Source organism: Pollachius pollachius (genome assembly GCF_949987615.1).
Source record: "Pollachius pollachius genome assembly, chromosome: 2".
NCBI classification, from domain to species: Eukaryota; Metazoa; Chordata; class Actinopteri; order Gadiformes; family Gadidae; genus Pollachius; species Pollachius pollachius.
In genome coordinates this window covers 49,012,905-49,029,213 of record NC_136935.1, presented here as the reverse complement: position 1 = coordinate 49,029,213, position 16,309 = coordinate 49,012,905, and the positions used below count along the sequence as shown (strand labels likewise).

Here is a 16,309-nt window from a genome sequence, read left to right as displayed (position 1 = left end):
ACTGTCCTGTAAATATTGCAGAGAGCAGTTTTATAGACCAGGAGAATACTGAATGATTTAACCTTTCAGTGTTTGCAATAGATCCAATTTCACCCTCAGTTCCGGGTGTTCATGAGCCAAACAGACAAATAGATTATGGTTGAATAATAGCGCATTTATATTATTATCATTGATCCCTTTTGTGTGCTACAAAGAAAGACAAACCAGAATAGATTATTGGCCCAAAGGTCTTTTATTGACCAATATGAATAACAAAAAAACACAAGCATGGGGTATTTTATACAAATCGGGTAGTCGTTGAGGCTGTAGAGTAGAAGGGCTCTAGTCCATCCTGGCTTTCAGGGTGCGTGTGGTAATCTTGTCCTTCTCACTGCGAGTTAGAGGAAAAAAAATGATTTTTTTTTTTTATAGCGTCATCCGAGTGTGACCTATGATGTTCCGTGCACAGTGCCGGGTAATAACACTCCACTTACATGACTTGTACAACCACCCCCATGCCGGATACGGCATCACGGTCCACCGCGTTCAGCATGGCCTGGGAGATGGTCTCAAACAGGTCCTCAGGCTCCTGCACACATTAAGATACGTTTCTCAGATCAATGATCCCAATATCAAACCTGTTACAGGGCTGAGATTTTGCATTGATTGAGCAGTGAAGAAGTATTCGAAGATGCATGTAATCCAATTGAAACATTGCAAAATTACGAAATAATGTAACACGTCATCTGTCCAATATCTTTTGAAGTAGGTCCACTTTATGGATGCGCGTCATATTTTAAAATGGTCTGCTTTGCATAACAAATTCAATCTGATGCCTCGAGGGAGCGGTTGCAATAACACAAAGCCGGAAGATGAATGGAAATGATGCAAAGTCGCCCTGCTTTTATTACTGAAAGCAAAACAAGTTCTATAATCCCGTCCCTTTTCATTTCCGGCCGGGCCAGAAAGGGCCTTAATCTGCATGTGAGTGTTCAGCTCCAGACCTCTGCGCCACACCACACTCACCATGTCGGGCTCCCACAGAGACTCGCACATGCCGTACATCTGCTCGGAGCAGGTGCCGCTCACGACAAAGTCCTCGGTGACCATGGGGCAGCCGATGAGGTCCAGCGAGCAGATGAAGGGTTCGAACGTCTTGGGGTCGAGGCCAGCGATCACAGGCTCGATGTAGTACGGCCCGAACCTAACGAGAGGAACACACAGGTGTTCTGTTAGCACAGGAGCACTTGAGTTGTTCCTTTAGACTCAAGGATTTTTAACTCTAAAAGTAAAACAAGATGTAGCTTTTTTTAAATTTTTTGAGTTAAGTTCAGCGGTCTATTGGAACATGGATTCTAATTGGATGGACTCCTTGTTGAAAGGCCTTGGATTACTTTAATTACAGGTTATAAATCGCAGTTGGTTCTGTCACAGGACAGGCAGCCTGCTTTCAAGCTGTTCCCATGACTACCTCAACACTTACATTTTATAGAGTCAAAACAAATGCACCACAACACACACTGCCAATTAACAGACCCACTCACCTCTTCTCGTAGAGCAGGTTGGACACCATGCTCATGAAGGTTTTGGGCTTGATCTGGCGCCCTTCTTTCAGCTCGTAGAGATTCAGCCTGAACTTTAGCCTCTGGGATCTAAACGACAAAATGACAGCAAATTACAAACCTCTCTACACAATCATGTTTTTAACTTATGACAGCGATTAGGGGATTACTATTACCGATGTATTTATTGGGTGTAATATTTTGGAAGATTAAAAAAATAAATAAAGCATTAGTTAACAATAACCCCATCTATTATTCTATTGCCTTCTTTTATACATATGACAAATCAAATAAATATGTTTAGCTGACCATCCACAGTTGAGACTTCAGGAAAGATACTCACACTGTCTGTACATCAGTAGCAAGTCCAGCCAGGCCAATATACAGCCTGTCTCCCATGGGAAAGATCTTCTGGAAATCTGTTGTGACCATTTGAGCCTGGACGCCGAATCTCCGGTCTGCTGCGATGGCCACACAGTTCTTCCCCCGCATAGCCATTACGGCTCCACCGTTATAGGACATAATAGACTGGGGAAGAAATGGTAATGATGAAAGCAGTTACTAAATGGTTCAATTTTGATCCATTCCAAGATTTGAAGTTTGTGAAAGCATTGTTTGGGGACTGACCACTTCCTTTGAATTGTTGAAGGTACTGACATAAAAAAAGGGTTGAACTTTGAAAATGAATCGGTGTGACTGGCTACCGTTAACAACTGTATATGGGTAGTGTCGGGCCAACTCATGAGCTGTGTTTGACTGAATGAATCACAAATCAATAATAAAAACACGATACTAGCAATTTAGTATGGATAAAATAAATCTAGTTGTGTATCTCACTGACAGATATGGTTCAATACTAAAGCATAGTACTATGAATTGTTGGTTACTAAAGCATACTGTGTATGATTCATATACTAAAGCACAGTGTATGGTTCAGTACTAAAGCATTCTGTGTATGGTTCAGTACTGAAGCATTCTGTGTATGCTAGAAGCATAGCTTTCGGGTAGCAGCCGGTTATTTTACCTTTTAAAACAGTAAGTGCTGATTATTTAATGCCATGCTTCCGTCACCATTAGAATATCATTCACATTAAACCAGAACCAGAACCAGACCCAAACAATATGCAATATATGCCTTCTTAAATCTATGAGATCCTTTTAGCTAGCCTAGCATGATGCTGCAAGTGACAACATTAGCTAACACGGATGCTAACTCGACCATAGCACTGGCTAGCTTTGTTTGTTATTTACAGTTTTGAGAGCCATTTTTCAGCTAAGTAACTTTTGTAACATCGGCCTAACAACGATTGTTTTTCATAAACACTTTCTTACCATGGTGGATACTTTGGATGTTTTCTTATTATCAACCCGGTTTCTGCTAGCCCCGTACGGTGACTACACGATTCTGATGGATGCCTGGCTGAACGACGACGTCACGGAATGCTTCAAGGCGAATGGCTGGGTAAAGTTTCCTTTGCAGTAAACCCTATTGTAATTGGACGATTTCTGTGCGTCCACAAAAAGGGCTGTATGCATTGGATGGCTGAGGACAGCCTTTGGTTAAAGTGAAAGCAAGAGATTAAAAAATGGTGAAAAGTAGTTGGGTTGCTGCGTTCAAGTCTTTAGGGCGTCGTATAGTTCACATACACATATTTAAATGTAAAAAAATCAGCATGAGCTTAACCAAACATCAACTCATCTAATTAAGATGAAAAATTAATTATATTAATGAGACTTTGACACCTAATTTAAACATTTTAATTATTTAAACCTGCACGTGACGTGGGATCAATTTCGTATTCCACACATCTTATTCTTGGTAGGAATAATCCAATACTATGGCATGCACAAAGGACAACACTAAAGAGTCCACACCAGTTTACACAAAGTTAACCTGTTTAATAAAATCACTCTTAGGAATATATCGATTCAGAAACAGATTGACAAAATATGCATGATCCAAATCCTAAAACCAAAACAATATAAACACTGTTGAACAATATACTGTACAAAATTGAGGTGACAGAAGAAATAGCCTTCTAGCACTTGAAAATAACCATTGGTATTCCAGGAGCTACACACTGCTTGGGTTAAACCCAAGACGGAAATCACAGGGGTGGTCCCCATCCTAACACTGTTCTAACGCAGCCAGCAATGCTCTCTCACGAAGGCCGTTCTACCGCTAATGAATGAAGGTCATATTTTCTGTGTGTTCATCATCTCCTCATGAAGTTCTTCTCCAGCGACGCTTTGGTGCGCTGAATGGAGTGGATGTTCCTCTTCACTCGGTCCTCCAGTGAGGAGGTGGCTGCGCTCTCCAGCTTCATGTTGCTGAGGGGGAAGGAAAACGTTTTAGCACGGTGGCCTGCGTGTGTTTATGTATGACGTAAGCGCAAAGGATGCAGAGAGAATGTGCTAATGGAAAAATGCTTACACCAGAACGTGTGAAGATTTACTATGTGATAAGAGTTCACTGCCACTTAATGTTAAATATTTTCATTATAATAAACAATCACTACTGTAGTTTACAATATTGTAATTAATACAATAATATAAATGTATTTTTTACATTTACAATACGTTTGAATTTGATTCGTCAGTTTTTAAATAGTTTAGGTATGGTTGGAATGCAAGAAGGCAAGGTATACCAAATAAAGAACATAGCTAGAAACATATTGAACGAAGACTTACTGAATGAATCCAGCATGGCGGACATGCTTGACGCCTTGCTCCTGTTCCTTCTCCTGCTCGTCTTGCTTCTTGTATCTCTTCACATTGACCATTCTCTCTTCGTCCCTCTGCTTAGCAAAACCCATCATCTCCAGCCTTTTGTTCTCTAGCTCCTCGGCCGAGAGTTGCCTGTGATGACAAATGATGGCATGTTAGAATCAAACTCAATGGAATGGGTTCAATGAGAACAGGTGATAAGAGTTTAAAAACGGTTTTGTGACTCTGCACGAAGCAATACCCTCGAAAATGAAACATCATTTCACCAAGTCACCGCTGTAAGATCGCCATGCTAGCCGTGAACACATCTGTGATGCTAATTAGCATAGTCTCTCAAAATGGATTCTTTGAAAATGATATTGTGTTATATTTATATTAGGGGCGGTGTCAACCCCAGATTGCGCCAGCCAGCTCATCTGAAGCAGTTAGGGTTAGGCGTCCTGCTCTGGGACACCTCGACACTCAGCTACGAGGAGTCGGGGATTGAACTAGCAACCTTCCTGCTAGTCGTCCTGAGCTACTGACGCCCATGACGATATGTGGACTTACTTGGACCGATGGCTCTTCTGTCTCTGGTACCGCTCCCTCTGCGGGCTGGCAGGTCTGCGGTAGACCTTGCTGTCAGAGTGGTGGTGGGAGGAGCGGTTTTCTGCGCCGTTCCGTTTGGGAGACCGGGAGCGGCTTCTCTCCTGACGGTCCGGTTGGGAAGAGGGAGCCGAGGCCTGGCGAGGTCCACTGGCTGGTAACTGAAAGGGGAGGAAATAGTTTTAACCAACCGCTGGTCCGGCAGTAACGAGATAATTACTCAACCAACGAATGGTGTTACTCACTAGAAGTCCATAGCCGGGAATATTCTGGGAGTTGGGCAGTGTGTCAGTGTGTCGGGATTTCTCTTTTTTGGAATGTGACCTAAGGATAAAAAAAAACAGATCTCATCAAGATTTATCTTGAAACAAGCAACACTTCACAGCTACACACCAAAAAGCTTGTATGAACTCTAAATGCCTGTACATACTAGTGTGGTCCTCGACTACGATTTAGCATCATCGTATCTGATCCTTCAGGCCAGACCCAATGTTAACTAACTGTCTAATCATAGAGGATTTTTTATATATATATATATATATATATATATATATATATATATATATATATATATATATATATGCAGCTATGAGCCTTATACCCTATAATATAGACTAATATCATAAAGACTGCATGGATAAAGAGAATGCAGAAGAGTTTGCCCCATTACAAATGTAACATTTATATGAATATTGCATTTTAGCGACGGCTAAGGAAAAGCATGGGGCACCGTTCAATTTAGCAGAACTGCTAAATGCACCTAGTACCAATGTAGAAAATCCTAAACTTTAGAAGTTTTTTTTCCTGAAATTGTGTGTCCTTCTAGGCTTAATGTCTAGAATGTCCTCTTCTTCAATAAGAAAATGATTGGACAATGCCACTACCGTGACACAGAGGGATTACTCTATTGTAGAAGCGATCCCTTTGAGATTCAAGGTCCTCCATCGTTCCTACCCATGTTTCCTATGGACTTCCTCCTCCTCAGAACTCGAACTTGTGGTCCTTCGTTTGTGTTTCTTCTCCTTCTTCCTTTCCTTGTCTGCTCTCCTTTCCTTCTTATCCTTCTTCTTTTTCTTCTTCTTCTCCATTTCCAGATTCTCTCGCAGCTGTTGAGGAGGAAGATGGGTTTCGGTAAGACAGTACGTGGCTTTGCATCGTGTACTCAATTCACTTAGTGAGGGGCCAAGCATGATCCGAGGCATTTTATAAAGTCATTTATACACCATTCATCAAAAGCAAATCAACATTGGCACGTTGTTATTTCACCCAAAAAAGGATAACTAGCAATGCAATTGGTGGTTGTAACTATTCAAGCAATTCTAACACAATATTTAAAAAAAAACATTTTTACCATCTTACCATTGCTTTAATTTTCTTCATTTTCACTGGATTAGTCAAGACTTCCCTCTTCTTCTCCTCTTCTCGTTTCCTTCAATACCAAAACAGAACACAGATTAAAACAACCGAATAACGTGGACGGTAATGTACATATAAAGACAAACTGTCGCCTCCACATTAGGCGACAATAAGAAACCCGTTATATTGAAACATGTCGTACAATTAGGTATGATATTAATTGAATACTTACTTAACAGAATGGATGTGTATAACGCTGTCATCTTTTTAAAACAATGTTTTTAAATTGTTTTGTGTCATGAAAAACACAAGAGGTTCAACATGGTATACACGAGTCACAGGTCTTGAGGGCCATAACAACAACATTTAAAGCAACGACAAGTACTGACCTGATTTCAAAGAGCGGGTCTTCCCTGATCTTGGCCTGCAGGTCGAGGGTGGAGGCGGGGGTGGTTGGGTTGAAGATGGAGCCGGGCAACAGGCCGGTCTGGGTGGACGGGCCGCTCTCAGGCTCCTCGAACTGCTCTGTGATCTGCTTGTCGATGGGACGTCCCAGCAGATACTCATCTCTGGACACCTGGCCCGCTGGCCCCTGGTACATCCAGTCCAAGCGGTCATCCTTTTTCCTGTTGGGGGGGGTGACACATGTAACAACATTAGATTATGTTTTGTTTACTTTTTGTGCCATCCCTCTAGAAAGAAGCAATTGTTTAGACTGAAGGGACGTTTCTTTCAAATACGCTACAAAACACACAAGGTAGCATTCTTTTGATCGGGTAACATAATTCGATAGACTGACAAGTGAGCATACATTGGCAGAACACGGAGTCTATCTAGCGTATTTGATCTGTATACCAATTAACAGAACCCACTACAGAGTCACGTTGTTTTACACCAACCACTCACTCCAAGCAAACTGTTAGAATATGTGGAGCATATTTTTATACTGTATTATAAGGTATTTATTGGAGATATCAGCGGTACAGTATGTGTATATATAAACCAATACTACACCACCGATCAATATTGTCGGCATGCTATTTGACGGGAGCATAGATCGGCAGGACGGAGATGTTCTACTGACTTGAGAGCTCCGGTCTCCTGAGCGAACTTGGTGATTTCTTCTCTGGCTCGCTCGTCCTTCAGCTCCTTCTGGAGTTCCTCGATCTTCTTCACCTCCGCCTCGTGTTTCTGCTCGGCTTTCCAGACCCTTTCGATGTTTTTCATAGTCTGGGGGTGCCAGCTCTTCTTCAAATTCTGTTTTAAAAGAGGAGGACATGGTTGGTTTCGTCGTGGTATACGTTATATAGCGTGGCTAACGTTAGCCTGCTTACGTTGTTACTGTCAAAGGTGTTTAAAGTTGCTACTTACGAGATCGCCGCCTCCCATCTTGACGAAGTGTTGGTGCGATCCTACTATGAAATGGTTTGACACAGATGTTTGTTGACGGAATGTAGCCTGTTTTTAAACGACGAAGCCCTATTATCACCGGCCTGTTAGCTTCCTCTGCTTGTGCTTTATTTGTATTTACTTCCGGTTATGTCTAATTCTTTTTCCGCTCTCGTCACAAGGTCTCGGGGTGTCAGGTAGAATCTGTTTCTGATGGTCGTTCAAATATGGTTGTAGGGACAAATCGAAATCTATATTCTATCTATTTATTTATATTGACATATATATTGATATAAATATATATATATTTACATATATATACATATATATGCATATCTTTACATAACAAAGAGAGAGTGAGAGAAAAAGACATTGATAATATTATAGATCTGTGTGTGTGTGTGTGTGTGTGTGTGTGTGTGTGTGTGTGTGTGTGTGTGTGTGTGTGTGTGTGTGTGTGCACGTGTGTGTACATGTGTGTATGTGTGTGTGCACGTGTGTGTACATGTGTGTGTGTGTGTATGTGTGTGTGTGTTTGTGTGTGTGTGCGCACGTGTGTGTGCGAGTTTGTGTGTGTGTCCGTGTGTGCGTTGAGTTGTTGAATGGTGTGCCCTTTATTTTAAACTGATGCATGCTGCACATTTGTGGTGTGTGTGTTTGTGTGTGTATGTTTGTGTGTGTGTGTGTGTGTGTGTGTGTGTGTGTGCGCGCGCGCGTGTGTAAGTGTGTCTACATGTTATAGATTTACCTTATTTTGATCATGTAAAAATTAAGCACATTCACTGTAGCATTATTGTTTATTCAATAAGATATTTGTATTGATAAAAAAATACAAACAGCTACATTTTGGTACATAAATTATTTATTAAAATATCTAAAATATCTAAAAAATACCCCGAAGCAAACAGAGAACAATTTTAATATTGTTCTTTGACAAACAACAAGGGAAGAAAAACATTAGCCTATGATAACAATAGATATTACAATGGTAAACAATTGACAAATATGAACTACTTTGCTCTCATTCCTTAGTTTCTATTAATTAAGTTCAGCAAAATAGAGCCTCTAACATGTATCATTCCCTAATTCAAATGGTATCATTCTCATTGTTAAGTCTTTCTTTGTTTACATATGTCCTAATACTATTAAACCTTTAAAGATGCTTGTATTGTCTGCTACGCAACTATGGTGCCTATAAAGCAATCTGATCAAATACTAGTAGTGTTGTAGTGGTTAAGTTGTTGAGTTCCCTCTTAAGTATTCTTTATTCAGACAATGTCCATTATCAATATCCATGAACTATTATGGTTTCATGTTGAATTCACATAGTGTTGATGACATTCTTCAGTGGTATTTGAATGTCTTTAGACTATATCCTATAGACTCGGCAGAGTCAAAAGACCATCATTCACAAAGAGGATTCTAGATATGAATTGACATTATGACAAATTTATAATTGACATATAAATAATATGTATCCTGGAGAAGATCATTAAACACAAAATTGTTCTGTAAAATTCATAATAACCGAAAACAAAAGTGGTTTAATTCAGTCAGTTTCATTCATTTATATTTTTGGTAAAAAAAAAAAAAACATGTTGAGCATTTCAACTGAAATAAAATTGCATGTTCTATACATTTTGAATTCCAGTAACATTTGATAAATTCTCATATTTAGTTTGCAAACATGTTTTTTTCTCAAAGGCCATTTCACTGCATAAAGATACAATGCCTGAATGTTTTACATAAAGTGGAACAATATAAAATGGCTAATGAGATTAAACTTCATTAAAGTTATTTTCCAATATCCAGTGTCGTACAATTAAAAGACGCAGTAACTACAGTAATGTAGTAACTGGTTGTTTGATGCTCACAAGAAACTAATTATCCGCCCTGACATGAATGCTGCTAAAATTTGTAACATAAAATACATAAGAACCGTGCATCGGCCATAATGCACCGTTCATATTTGCTCAAGTAACAGTGTTGGTTACCTATTTTCACTGAACCCACATCACCAAATCCCCTTCAGGTTAAATTATTCCAAGTCTTAATATATGTTCTATTGATAACAGCAGCAGCGGAAGTCCTAGAAACATGGGTTGGCTCCATCGTGGAAAGGCACTTCATTAGGACTAGATAGAAGAAGGCGCGCCTGTCAAGTCTGACATCTTGTCTAGATTCACTGTGTCTACAAAGCCGTGGTCAATGGCTTGATTCGAATGAAACCATCTGTTACCAGACCTTTGCCGACCTTGCATATAACATATGTAAACATTTTCTAATTCCTCTGTCCATTGATCATAATAATTATATTTTTTTCGAGAGTGCCTCTAACAGACATGCGGAAACTACAAAGGTACCTGGTCTAAACCTCTAGCTATGGGAATAGTCTTCGAATGAATGCATTTCTGACTAAAGAGCGGCGTGATAATCCGATGGCACAGATGCCACGACAGTAAAGGCCTTTGTCAGACATAAAGAGAAGTAACAGTCGAATGATAATTCAATTCTTTAAAATGCAATGATGTAGTCAGCCAGACGATCCTGTTCAGTTTGAGACCACGGGATCAGTCTCACATTTCATCTTGGCAGGCTGCTCCGCCGCATCGGCTGCAGGCGCGTGGGAGGAGGGCTGAGGGGCCGTCGGGGTATCCAAGGCCTTCTCCATCCTACCTTCTCCGTTCAGCCTCTCTTCCCCCTGGCCCGGTGAGGACTCGTGCGTGCGCATGTGCTTCGCCAGGTGGTCGTTCCGCATAAACACCCTGGGGCACAGGGCGCAGCTGAACTTCTTGGCGCCGGTGTGTGTCTGTAGGTGGCGCTGGAGTTCATCCGAGCGGGTGAACCTTTTGCCGCAGAAGAGCCAGTTGCAGACGAACGGACGGTCCCCGCTGTGCCAGCGGAGATGGGCCTTCAGGTGGGAGGTTTTGGCGTAGGCCTTGCCACAGCCGGGTATGTGGCAGTTGTGCATGTGCTTCCTCCGGCCGTCGTCGGCACTCTGGCCCATCTGCTCGGCGTGAATGCAGTTAGGGCAACGGCAGACCGCCTGGCCGGAGCCTCTGGAGGAGGAGCGGCGCTGGGACTTGGGTCGGGCGGCGCCCGCATTGTCCTGAGGCTCCTCCAGGGAGAACCGCTCCTGCTGCATCATCTCCTGGCCCAGGGGCTCCATCTTGAAGCCGTCCTGCTGGAAGAGGTGGGCCGAGTGGCAGCCCGGGTCGAGCTGAGCCGGGGGCAGAGTACACAGCTGGGGCTCGGAGCCGTAGTGCCCCAGGGAGGACTGGAGCCCCATGGAGACCCCCGCGCCGACGGAGGGAAGACCCACGCCCTGGCCGGCCTGCAGGTCCATCCAGCTGCCAGGTCCGGTGTGGAGGTCCCACCAGGAGGGAATGTTCATGTCGTCGGAGCTGCCACCGGGCGGCGCTGTTCTGAGCCAGGGCTCATACGGGTGAGCCATGGTGAACACGTCTTCTGCAGGCGAGGGATTGATGACGAGAGCCCCCGAGGTTTCTCAGTTTGTGTCGTTCGGCGGGATGTCCGCGGAGAAGTCGTGCCTGCAGGGGGGAAGAAAAAGGGAGAAGGGGGATTGATGTGAGATGGATGCATCACAGCAAAGAATAAAACGCAATTAAACGTGTAACTACGTTCCAACAATCACACGCCTTGTGTGTGTTTGCTTGTGTGTTTGTTTATGCGAGTACAAACTCCTATCAGAGGGATTCTGCGCAAGCGCTTTAATCCCCCAAATCCGCCCACCACATAAAACCACCGCCCCAGAACACACCCCCAGTTCTCACGCAGCGTGGCCGTGGGGAGATAGGTGGGGGGGGGGGGGGAGGTATGGGTGTGTGTGTGTGTGTGTGTGTGTGTGTGTGTGTGTGTGTGTGTGTGTGTGTGTGTGTGGGGGGGGGGGGGGCGTGTGGGACATGTCCAGACAGACACCAACCACAAGGCTCTGCTGCCAGGTACTTCCCATGGAGAGGCGGTCAAAGAGAAGTGCAAAGACAACAACATCGCCAAGCAGAGACGGAGTGAGATAAATGCTAGTGAGACGAGGGGGGGTGAGGGGCGGGGTTGGAGGTGAGGAGTGAAGGGGGAGTGTTGACAGGAGTGCAGTTTGGTAAAGGAAGGAGACCCAGGGAGGTATGGCCGCGGGCCAGAGCCTATTTGTACGTCTCTGAGGTTTGAGGAGATCAAGCTTGGCAGACGGAGAAACCTGTTTTTTTTGTGAATCACACTTGATTTACAACAACAAGCCTCCGGGCAACTCGAGGTGGAAGGGGGAGGGGGAATAAGGCATCGTAAAATGCCCTGCCTTGGACAGACTGGCGACAGAGAGCATCAACAGTCGCGGCCTGACATCATTCAGGAAGCTCACGATAAGAGGACAGCAATAACAAGATGAGAATTACTTAAAGCGAGCGTTTAAGCTCTGAAACGGCATCCCGTCGAACCGACACAGTCCAGGTATCTACTGACTGGAAGAAGCTTCTCAAGAACTACCCCCCCCCCCACAATATCAAAGGTGAACTAACTGCCAGGGGGAATTTAGAAATTTGACTTTACGTCAAGAACCTTGAGACCAAAACTGCAGAAGGCTGTGGCCCGCTCCAGACATGTCCTGGCACTAATCTGTTGACCTCTACTCCTCATCAACAATTACCTTTGCTGCAGGAAACTGTAAAGTAATCTCAGGCCTTTTTGCTGTTGAGATCCCAGGGCTTGATGCCCTATCAGAGGGTTGAATCTGCAGGAACAATTGAGGGGGCGACTAAACGATATCCCGGGTTCATTTGTCCATCAGAGCCAGCTCGATCTTGGCTTGATTCATAGGTCAAATCTCTACTCTGAGCACTGATTTGTTTTAGTCAATGCATTCCTGACCCACGGCATCACACAGATGTTACCCAAGAGCACGCCCCGGTCTCACACTGGGGATGCGTTCCAGTCGTATCGAAATTGTGAACCAATTAGTTTGGAATTCTCAAGGCGAAGAGTGTGGTGTACCTGCTCTGTAATTTTTGGGGAATGCTCGTTAGATGTTAGAACGGAATGAACCCATCTCCCCTTCCTTTGGCCTCCCCTCCATTTTTGGGACCCGTAAACAAACAAAGTGAACAGCGGCGTCCTCCTCCTCCTCCTCCTCCTCCTCCTCCTCCTCCTCCATTCATAAAAGGGCTGGCCAGACTCCCAGCTCTCAAGGGAAACAGCTGGCACCCCGAGGCCCTCGGGGCAAACAGCGACAACCGAGGAGGAAGAAGGTATGGAGAAGGCGGACAGTGCGGGGGTCATAAAACCTGCCCGGCCACGATCCGGCTCAGCCCCCCCCCCCCCCCCCCCCCCCCCCCCCCCCCACTTTACAAGTCTGGAGGAGAGAGGAGGCACACGAGGGGGTCGGGTGAGGGGGGGTCTCAGTGTTGTAATATGAATGTTATAATGTAAATCGAAAATAGAGTCATTTCCATAATAATGTGTGGAAGGTTTTGAGGATGTAATCACAACCCCAACCCTTGAGTGATTGAAGTGGTGAAGGCCGATACTGTCTATGAATGCGGCGGTAAATATTCACATACTTTGGCCTAGTTTAGAAACTGCGATGCAATGCCAAAATGTTCAAGACATGAACAGCTGTAACATTTACTAGAGTTAAGTTAAAGGCCTGTTTGAAGCATTGAGGCCTGCGTTTAAAGTTCTATACATGTATTAGCCCTGCCATTAACAGAATTATACTTTATTCAAAAGGATTGGTGTAAATGATATCATTGACATAAGATAAAAAATCTGCTTTATTAATGGGAAATTTGGAAGTTTATTTGAATCAATTACGTAAACTAACCTCAGGTAGGCTTAAATAAACTATGAGGAGTTTGTGTGTTGATCTATGTTTAATCATTTGATTTCTTCTCTTGAGACAACTTGGAGACCTACCAACATATTTTTTTACATTGTTTAACAGTTGGCATGTCTATCTTTGGTAGAAAATATTCAATAGCAAGTGGCCTGCTCACTTTTCATTACATAAATACATCCTAAACTTTTGATGCTAAACCGATGATTCTGAGCCTATAGCTCAAACGCGCTTCAGACAGGTCCAACCATGAGGCAGAAAGCAAGTCATTATTAAATTGTATTTGTAATGAATGAATATGAATGTTGGCATGCCCGGAGCTGTAGAAAGCAGAATGAAACCACAACCAGGTGAAGATCTTTGTAAAGCTCTTCACATGCTGACTCATTTTTTATTCTTCTCAATGGCAGTAAGTTCACAATGTCTATTTCCCAGTCAACATTCTATTCTCTTCTCTACTCCCCAATGTTTTACTCTATTATACTCTGCCCTACAATAATCTACTCTAATATACACTACTTTATTATACTATTCTCTCTCACACACTTCTCTACATTTAGGGCTCTCTACTATCATCTGCTTTATTATACTCTACTCCTGTATTATACTCTACCCTACAGTCATCCAATCTAATATACCGTATTATACTGCATACACTAATACGCTACTCAACTATCCTCTATTTAATTATCATCTACGCTACGTTATATACTCTTCTCTATCATACTCTACTCTAGTATCCTCTACTTTATTATCATCTAGTCTTATGTATTATACTCTACTCTATTATACTGTACTGTACTATATTAGTCGAGTAACTCTTCTCCAGTTGACAGGTCTATTATCGCTAGTGATGCTCTATTTAAAATGACTCGCACTAATTCAACATTCTTGCGTTCAGGTGAAACAACGACTACAGCACGACCTGGTCTTCAGCATAAAGGGGTTGGGTGGGATGTCACCTTACCTCGGAGTCTTTTGGAGCAGACGAAGGCAGCTGCGCTCCCGGCACTTGGGTTCAACAACAAATGCAATTATTGTCTTGAAGTCTCGAAGTCATTGCCACCAGGTGTGTTGTCTCTTCCATTCGTCACGGGGTGCACACAGAAAAATAAAATCCGCATATTTTTAATCTGTTCCCACCATTTCAAATGTCCGTGGTGTAGAGCGTTCAGGTTTTTCCAGCCCAGGTAAACTACACACGGGAGACTGACTAAGTTTATGATAGGCTGTGTGTCTTGACTTCTCAGAAGCTCCGCCCACTCGTACTGGCGCTCCTTTGAAGATGCGGTGAGGTAACAACTCACAGGGAAACCAAAGTGGAGGGCCAATCGGACGGCGTTTCAGAGCGGGTCACTGACGCGGGCCTCTAGAATATTAGCTACGCTTCATAGCGCCTAGAGCAGATTGCTCTGTTATAATAAACATTCAGTAAGATAAAATAAATAATATATATATATTTATATATATATACCCCCAGCATTGGATAGTGAATATGAACATTTGTAACTTGTTGTAATAACACTTGCAAGGTGGAGGAGTCATAATTGGGTGACTGTAGCCTGTAAATAAGATGGCTAAGACCTGGAAATCCTATGATTACTCACTTTACTGAAAGTATAGCCTTGAATACATTAATCTCAAAATATTACATCCTATGCAGAGAATAGTCGCGTGTGTGTGTGTGTGTGTGTGAATGTGTGTGTGTGTGTGTGTGTGTGTGTATGTTTGCGTGTGTGTGTGTGTGTTAGTGACTGTGTGTGTGTGTGTGTGTGTGTGTGTGTGTATGTTTGCGTGTGTTTGTGTGTGTGTTAGTGACTGTGTGTGTGTGTGTGTGTGTGTGTGTGTATGTGTGTGTGTGTGTGTACGTGTGTGTGCATTTGTGCGCGGATGCACAAATAAACTAATTCCATGCAAGTACCTGTACCGTGTAGCAATCTTAGTACATAAATTGTGACTAATTTAAAACTCAAAGTTCCCACTTTGGCGTATAATTGTATAAATGAACATATACGTTTATCTGCCTCTTCCTTCGCCTCCTTCCCATAGAGTTAATTCCTTTCTTGTCACTGCATGTCCGGGGAGCGACTTCAAATCAACTGACAAACACAGGCCAGAGCCAGACGCGGGGATGTGGTTTCCTGCCGGGCCCAGGCCTCTTTCTCTGAAGCAGCACTTTAAAAGCGCTGAGCTTGGTCTAAGTACCTGATGGAGACGCAGGCAGAGCTTATCCGCAGGAAAATCAGCAAAATATTAGCAAATATTGAATCAGCACGCAGACACCCACGGTAAATTCAACGCCTCGACAGGCACACACAACCCGGTGTTTCTTATGAATACATTTATAAAATAATATATGCTGTGTATAAAAATCTATTTTAAAATAAACCCTGAATAAATCACCAAGCAGTTCAAAAAGTAAACATAAAGCTGAGGATACACACATCATACACAAACAACAGCCGAACACCGAGCGGAATCAGTTCAATATGACTATTGATGGTATCCTCTCTATTCTCAGGAAGGGATCGCCATGTACACACACAAGAGATCAAGCCGGTGAAGACCACACACCTAGCCTAAATGGTGTTTACCCATGCCTTTAAATGGCCCTGAACGTTTCCTCAGCGAGACAACGGCACACAATCTAAAAGGGACCTCTAAATAACATTTAATGACGGTGCAATTACAAGTGGGTGACATATATTTGTCTAATGGTCCCAATGTATCTTTAGACAACGTGTTTGACATGTTATAGCGTTTACACCTACTGGGGGGAGCAAGGGCGTAGGAACCGGGGGGGACGGAGGGGACGTGTCCCCTCCAATATCGGAGACAGGCGCATTTGTCCCACCTAAAAATTATA

At 43.2% G+C, this 16,309-nt stretch overlaps 3 protein-coding genes across 3 annotated transcripts; all 3 read right to left on the bottom strand.

The window, feature by feature from the left end:
• Positions 1–209: 209 nt before the first annotated feature.
• psmb3 (proteasome 20S subunit beta 3) lies at positions 210–2,973 on the bottom strand. The gene is made up of 6 exons (XM_079731104.1): positions 2,874–2,973; positions 1,885–2,069; positions 1,524–1,631; positions 1,006–1,183; positions 474–568; positions 210–370 (listed from the first exon to the last, which is right to left on the bottom strand). Exons 1-6 carry the CDS (start codon positions 2,874–2,876, stop codon positions 322–324), a joined length of 618 nt encoding a protein of 205 aa, XP_079587230.1. The 5' UTR covers positions 2,877–2,973; the 3' UTR covers positions 210–321.
• Positions 2,974–3,419: 446 nt separating this feature from the next.
• On the bottom strand, positions 3,420–7,729 carry cwc25 (CWC25 spliceosome associated protein homolog). The gene is made up of 9 exons (XM_079729593.1): positions 7,581–7,729; positions 7,294–7,466; positions 6,599–6,835; positions 6,213–6,282; positions 5,808–5,959; positions 5,099–5,177; positions 4,818–5,014; positions 4,233–4,400; positions 3,420–3,872 (listed from the first exon to the last, which is right to left on the bottom strand). The coding sequence occupies exons 1-9, from the start codon at positions 7,596–7,598 to the stop codon at positions 3,758–3,760; spliced, it is 1,209 nt and encodes a 402-aa protein (XP_079585719.1). The 5' UTR covers positions 7,599–7,729; the 3' UTR covers positions 3,420–3,757.
• An 818-nt stretch (positions 7,730–8,547) lies between these two features.
• Positions 8,548–14,633, bottom strand: sp6 (Sp6 transcription factor). The gene is made up of 2 exons (XM_079758743.1): positions 14,411–14,633; positions 8,548–11,149 (listed from the first exon to the last, which is right to left on the bottom strand). The coding sequence occupies exon 2, from the start codon at positions 11,050–11,052 to the stop codon at positions 10,150–10,152; it is 903 nt and encodes a 300-aa protein (XP_079614869.1). The 5' UTR covers positions 11,053–11,149; positions 14,411–14,633; the 3' UTR covers positions 8,548–10,149.
• Positions 14,634–16,309: the final 1,676 nt, after the last annotated feature.

Bases quoted from the DNA above. Each gene is read 5' to 3' on its own strand.
- psmb3 (XM_079731104.1), bottom strand. The intron at 1,632-1,884 runs GTGAGTATCTTT...TTTGTCGTTTAG, and splicing joins GCTACTGATGTACAGACAGT to ATCCCAGAGGCTAAAGTTCA. The intron at 1,184-1,523 runs GTGAGTGGGTCT...TCCTCTCGTTAG, and splicing joins AACCTGCTCTACGAGAAGAG to GTTCGGGCCGTACTACATCG.
- cwc25 (XM_079729593.1), bottom strand. The intron at 6,836-7,293 runs GTCAGTAGAACA...CCCCCCCAACAG, and splicing joins CAGGAGACCGGAGCTCTCAA to GAAAAAGGATGACCGCTTGG. The intron at 5,015-5,098 runs GTGAGTAACACC...CTCCCCTTTCAG, and splicing joins TTCCCGGCTATGGACTTCTA to TTACCAGCCAGTGGACCTCG.
- sp6 (XM_079758743.1), bottom strand. From the start codon at position 11,052: ATGGCTCACCCGTATGAGCCCTGGCTCAGAACAGCGCCGCCCGGTGGC.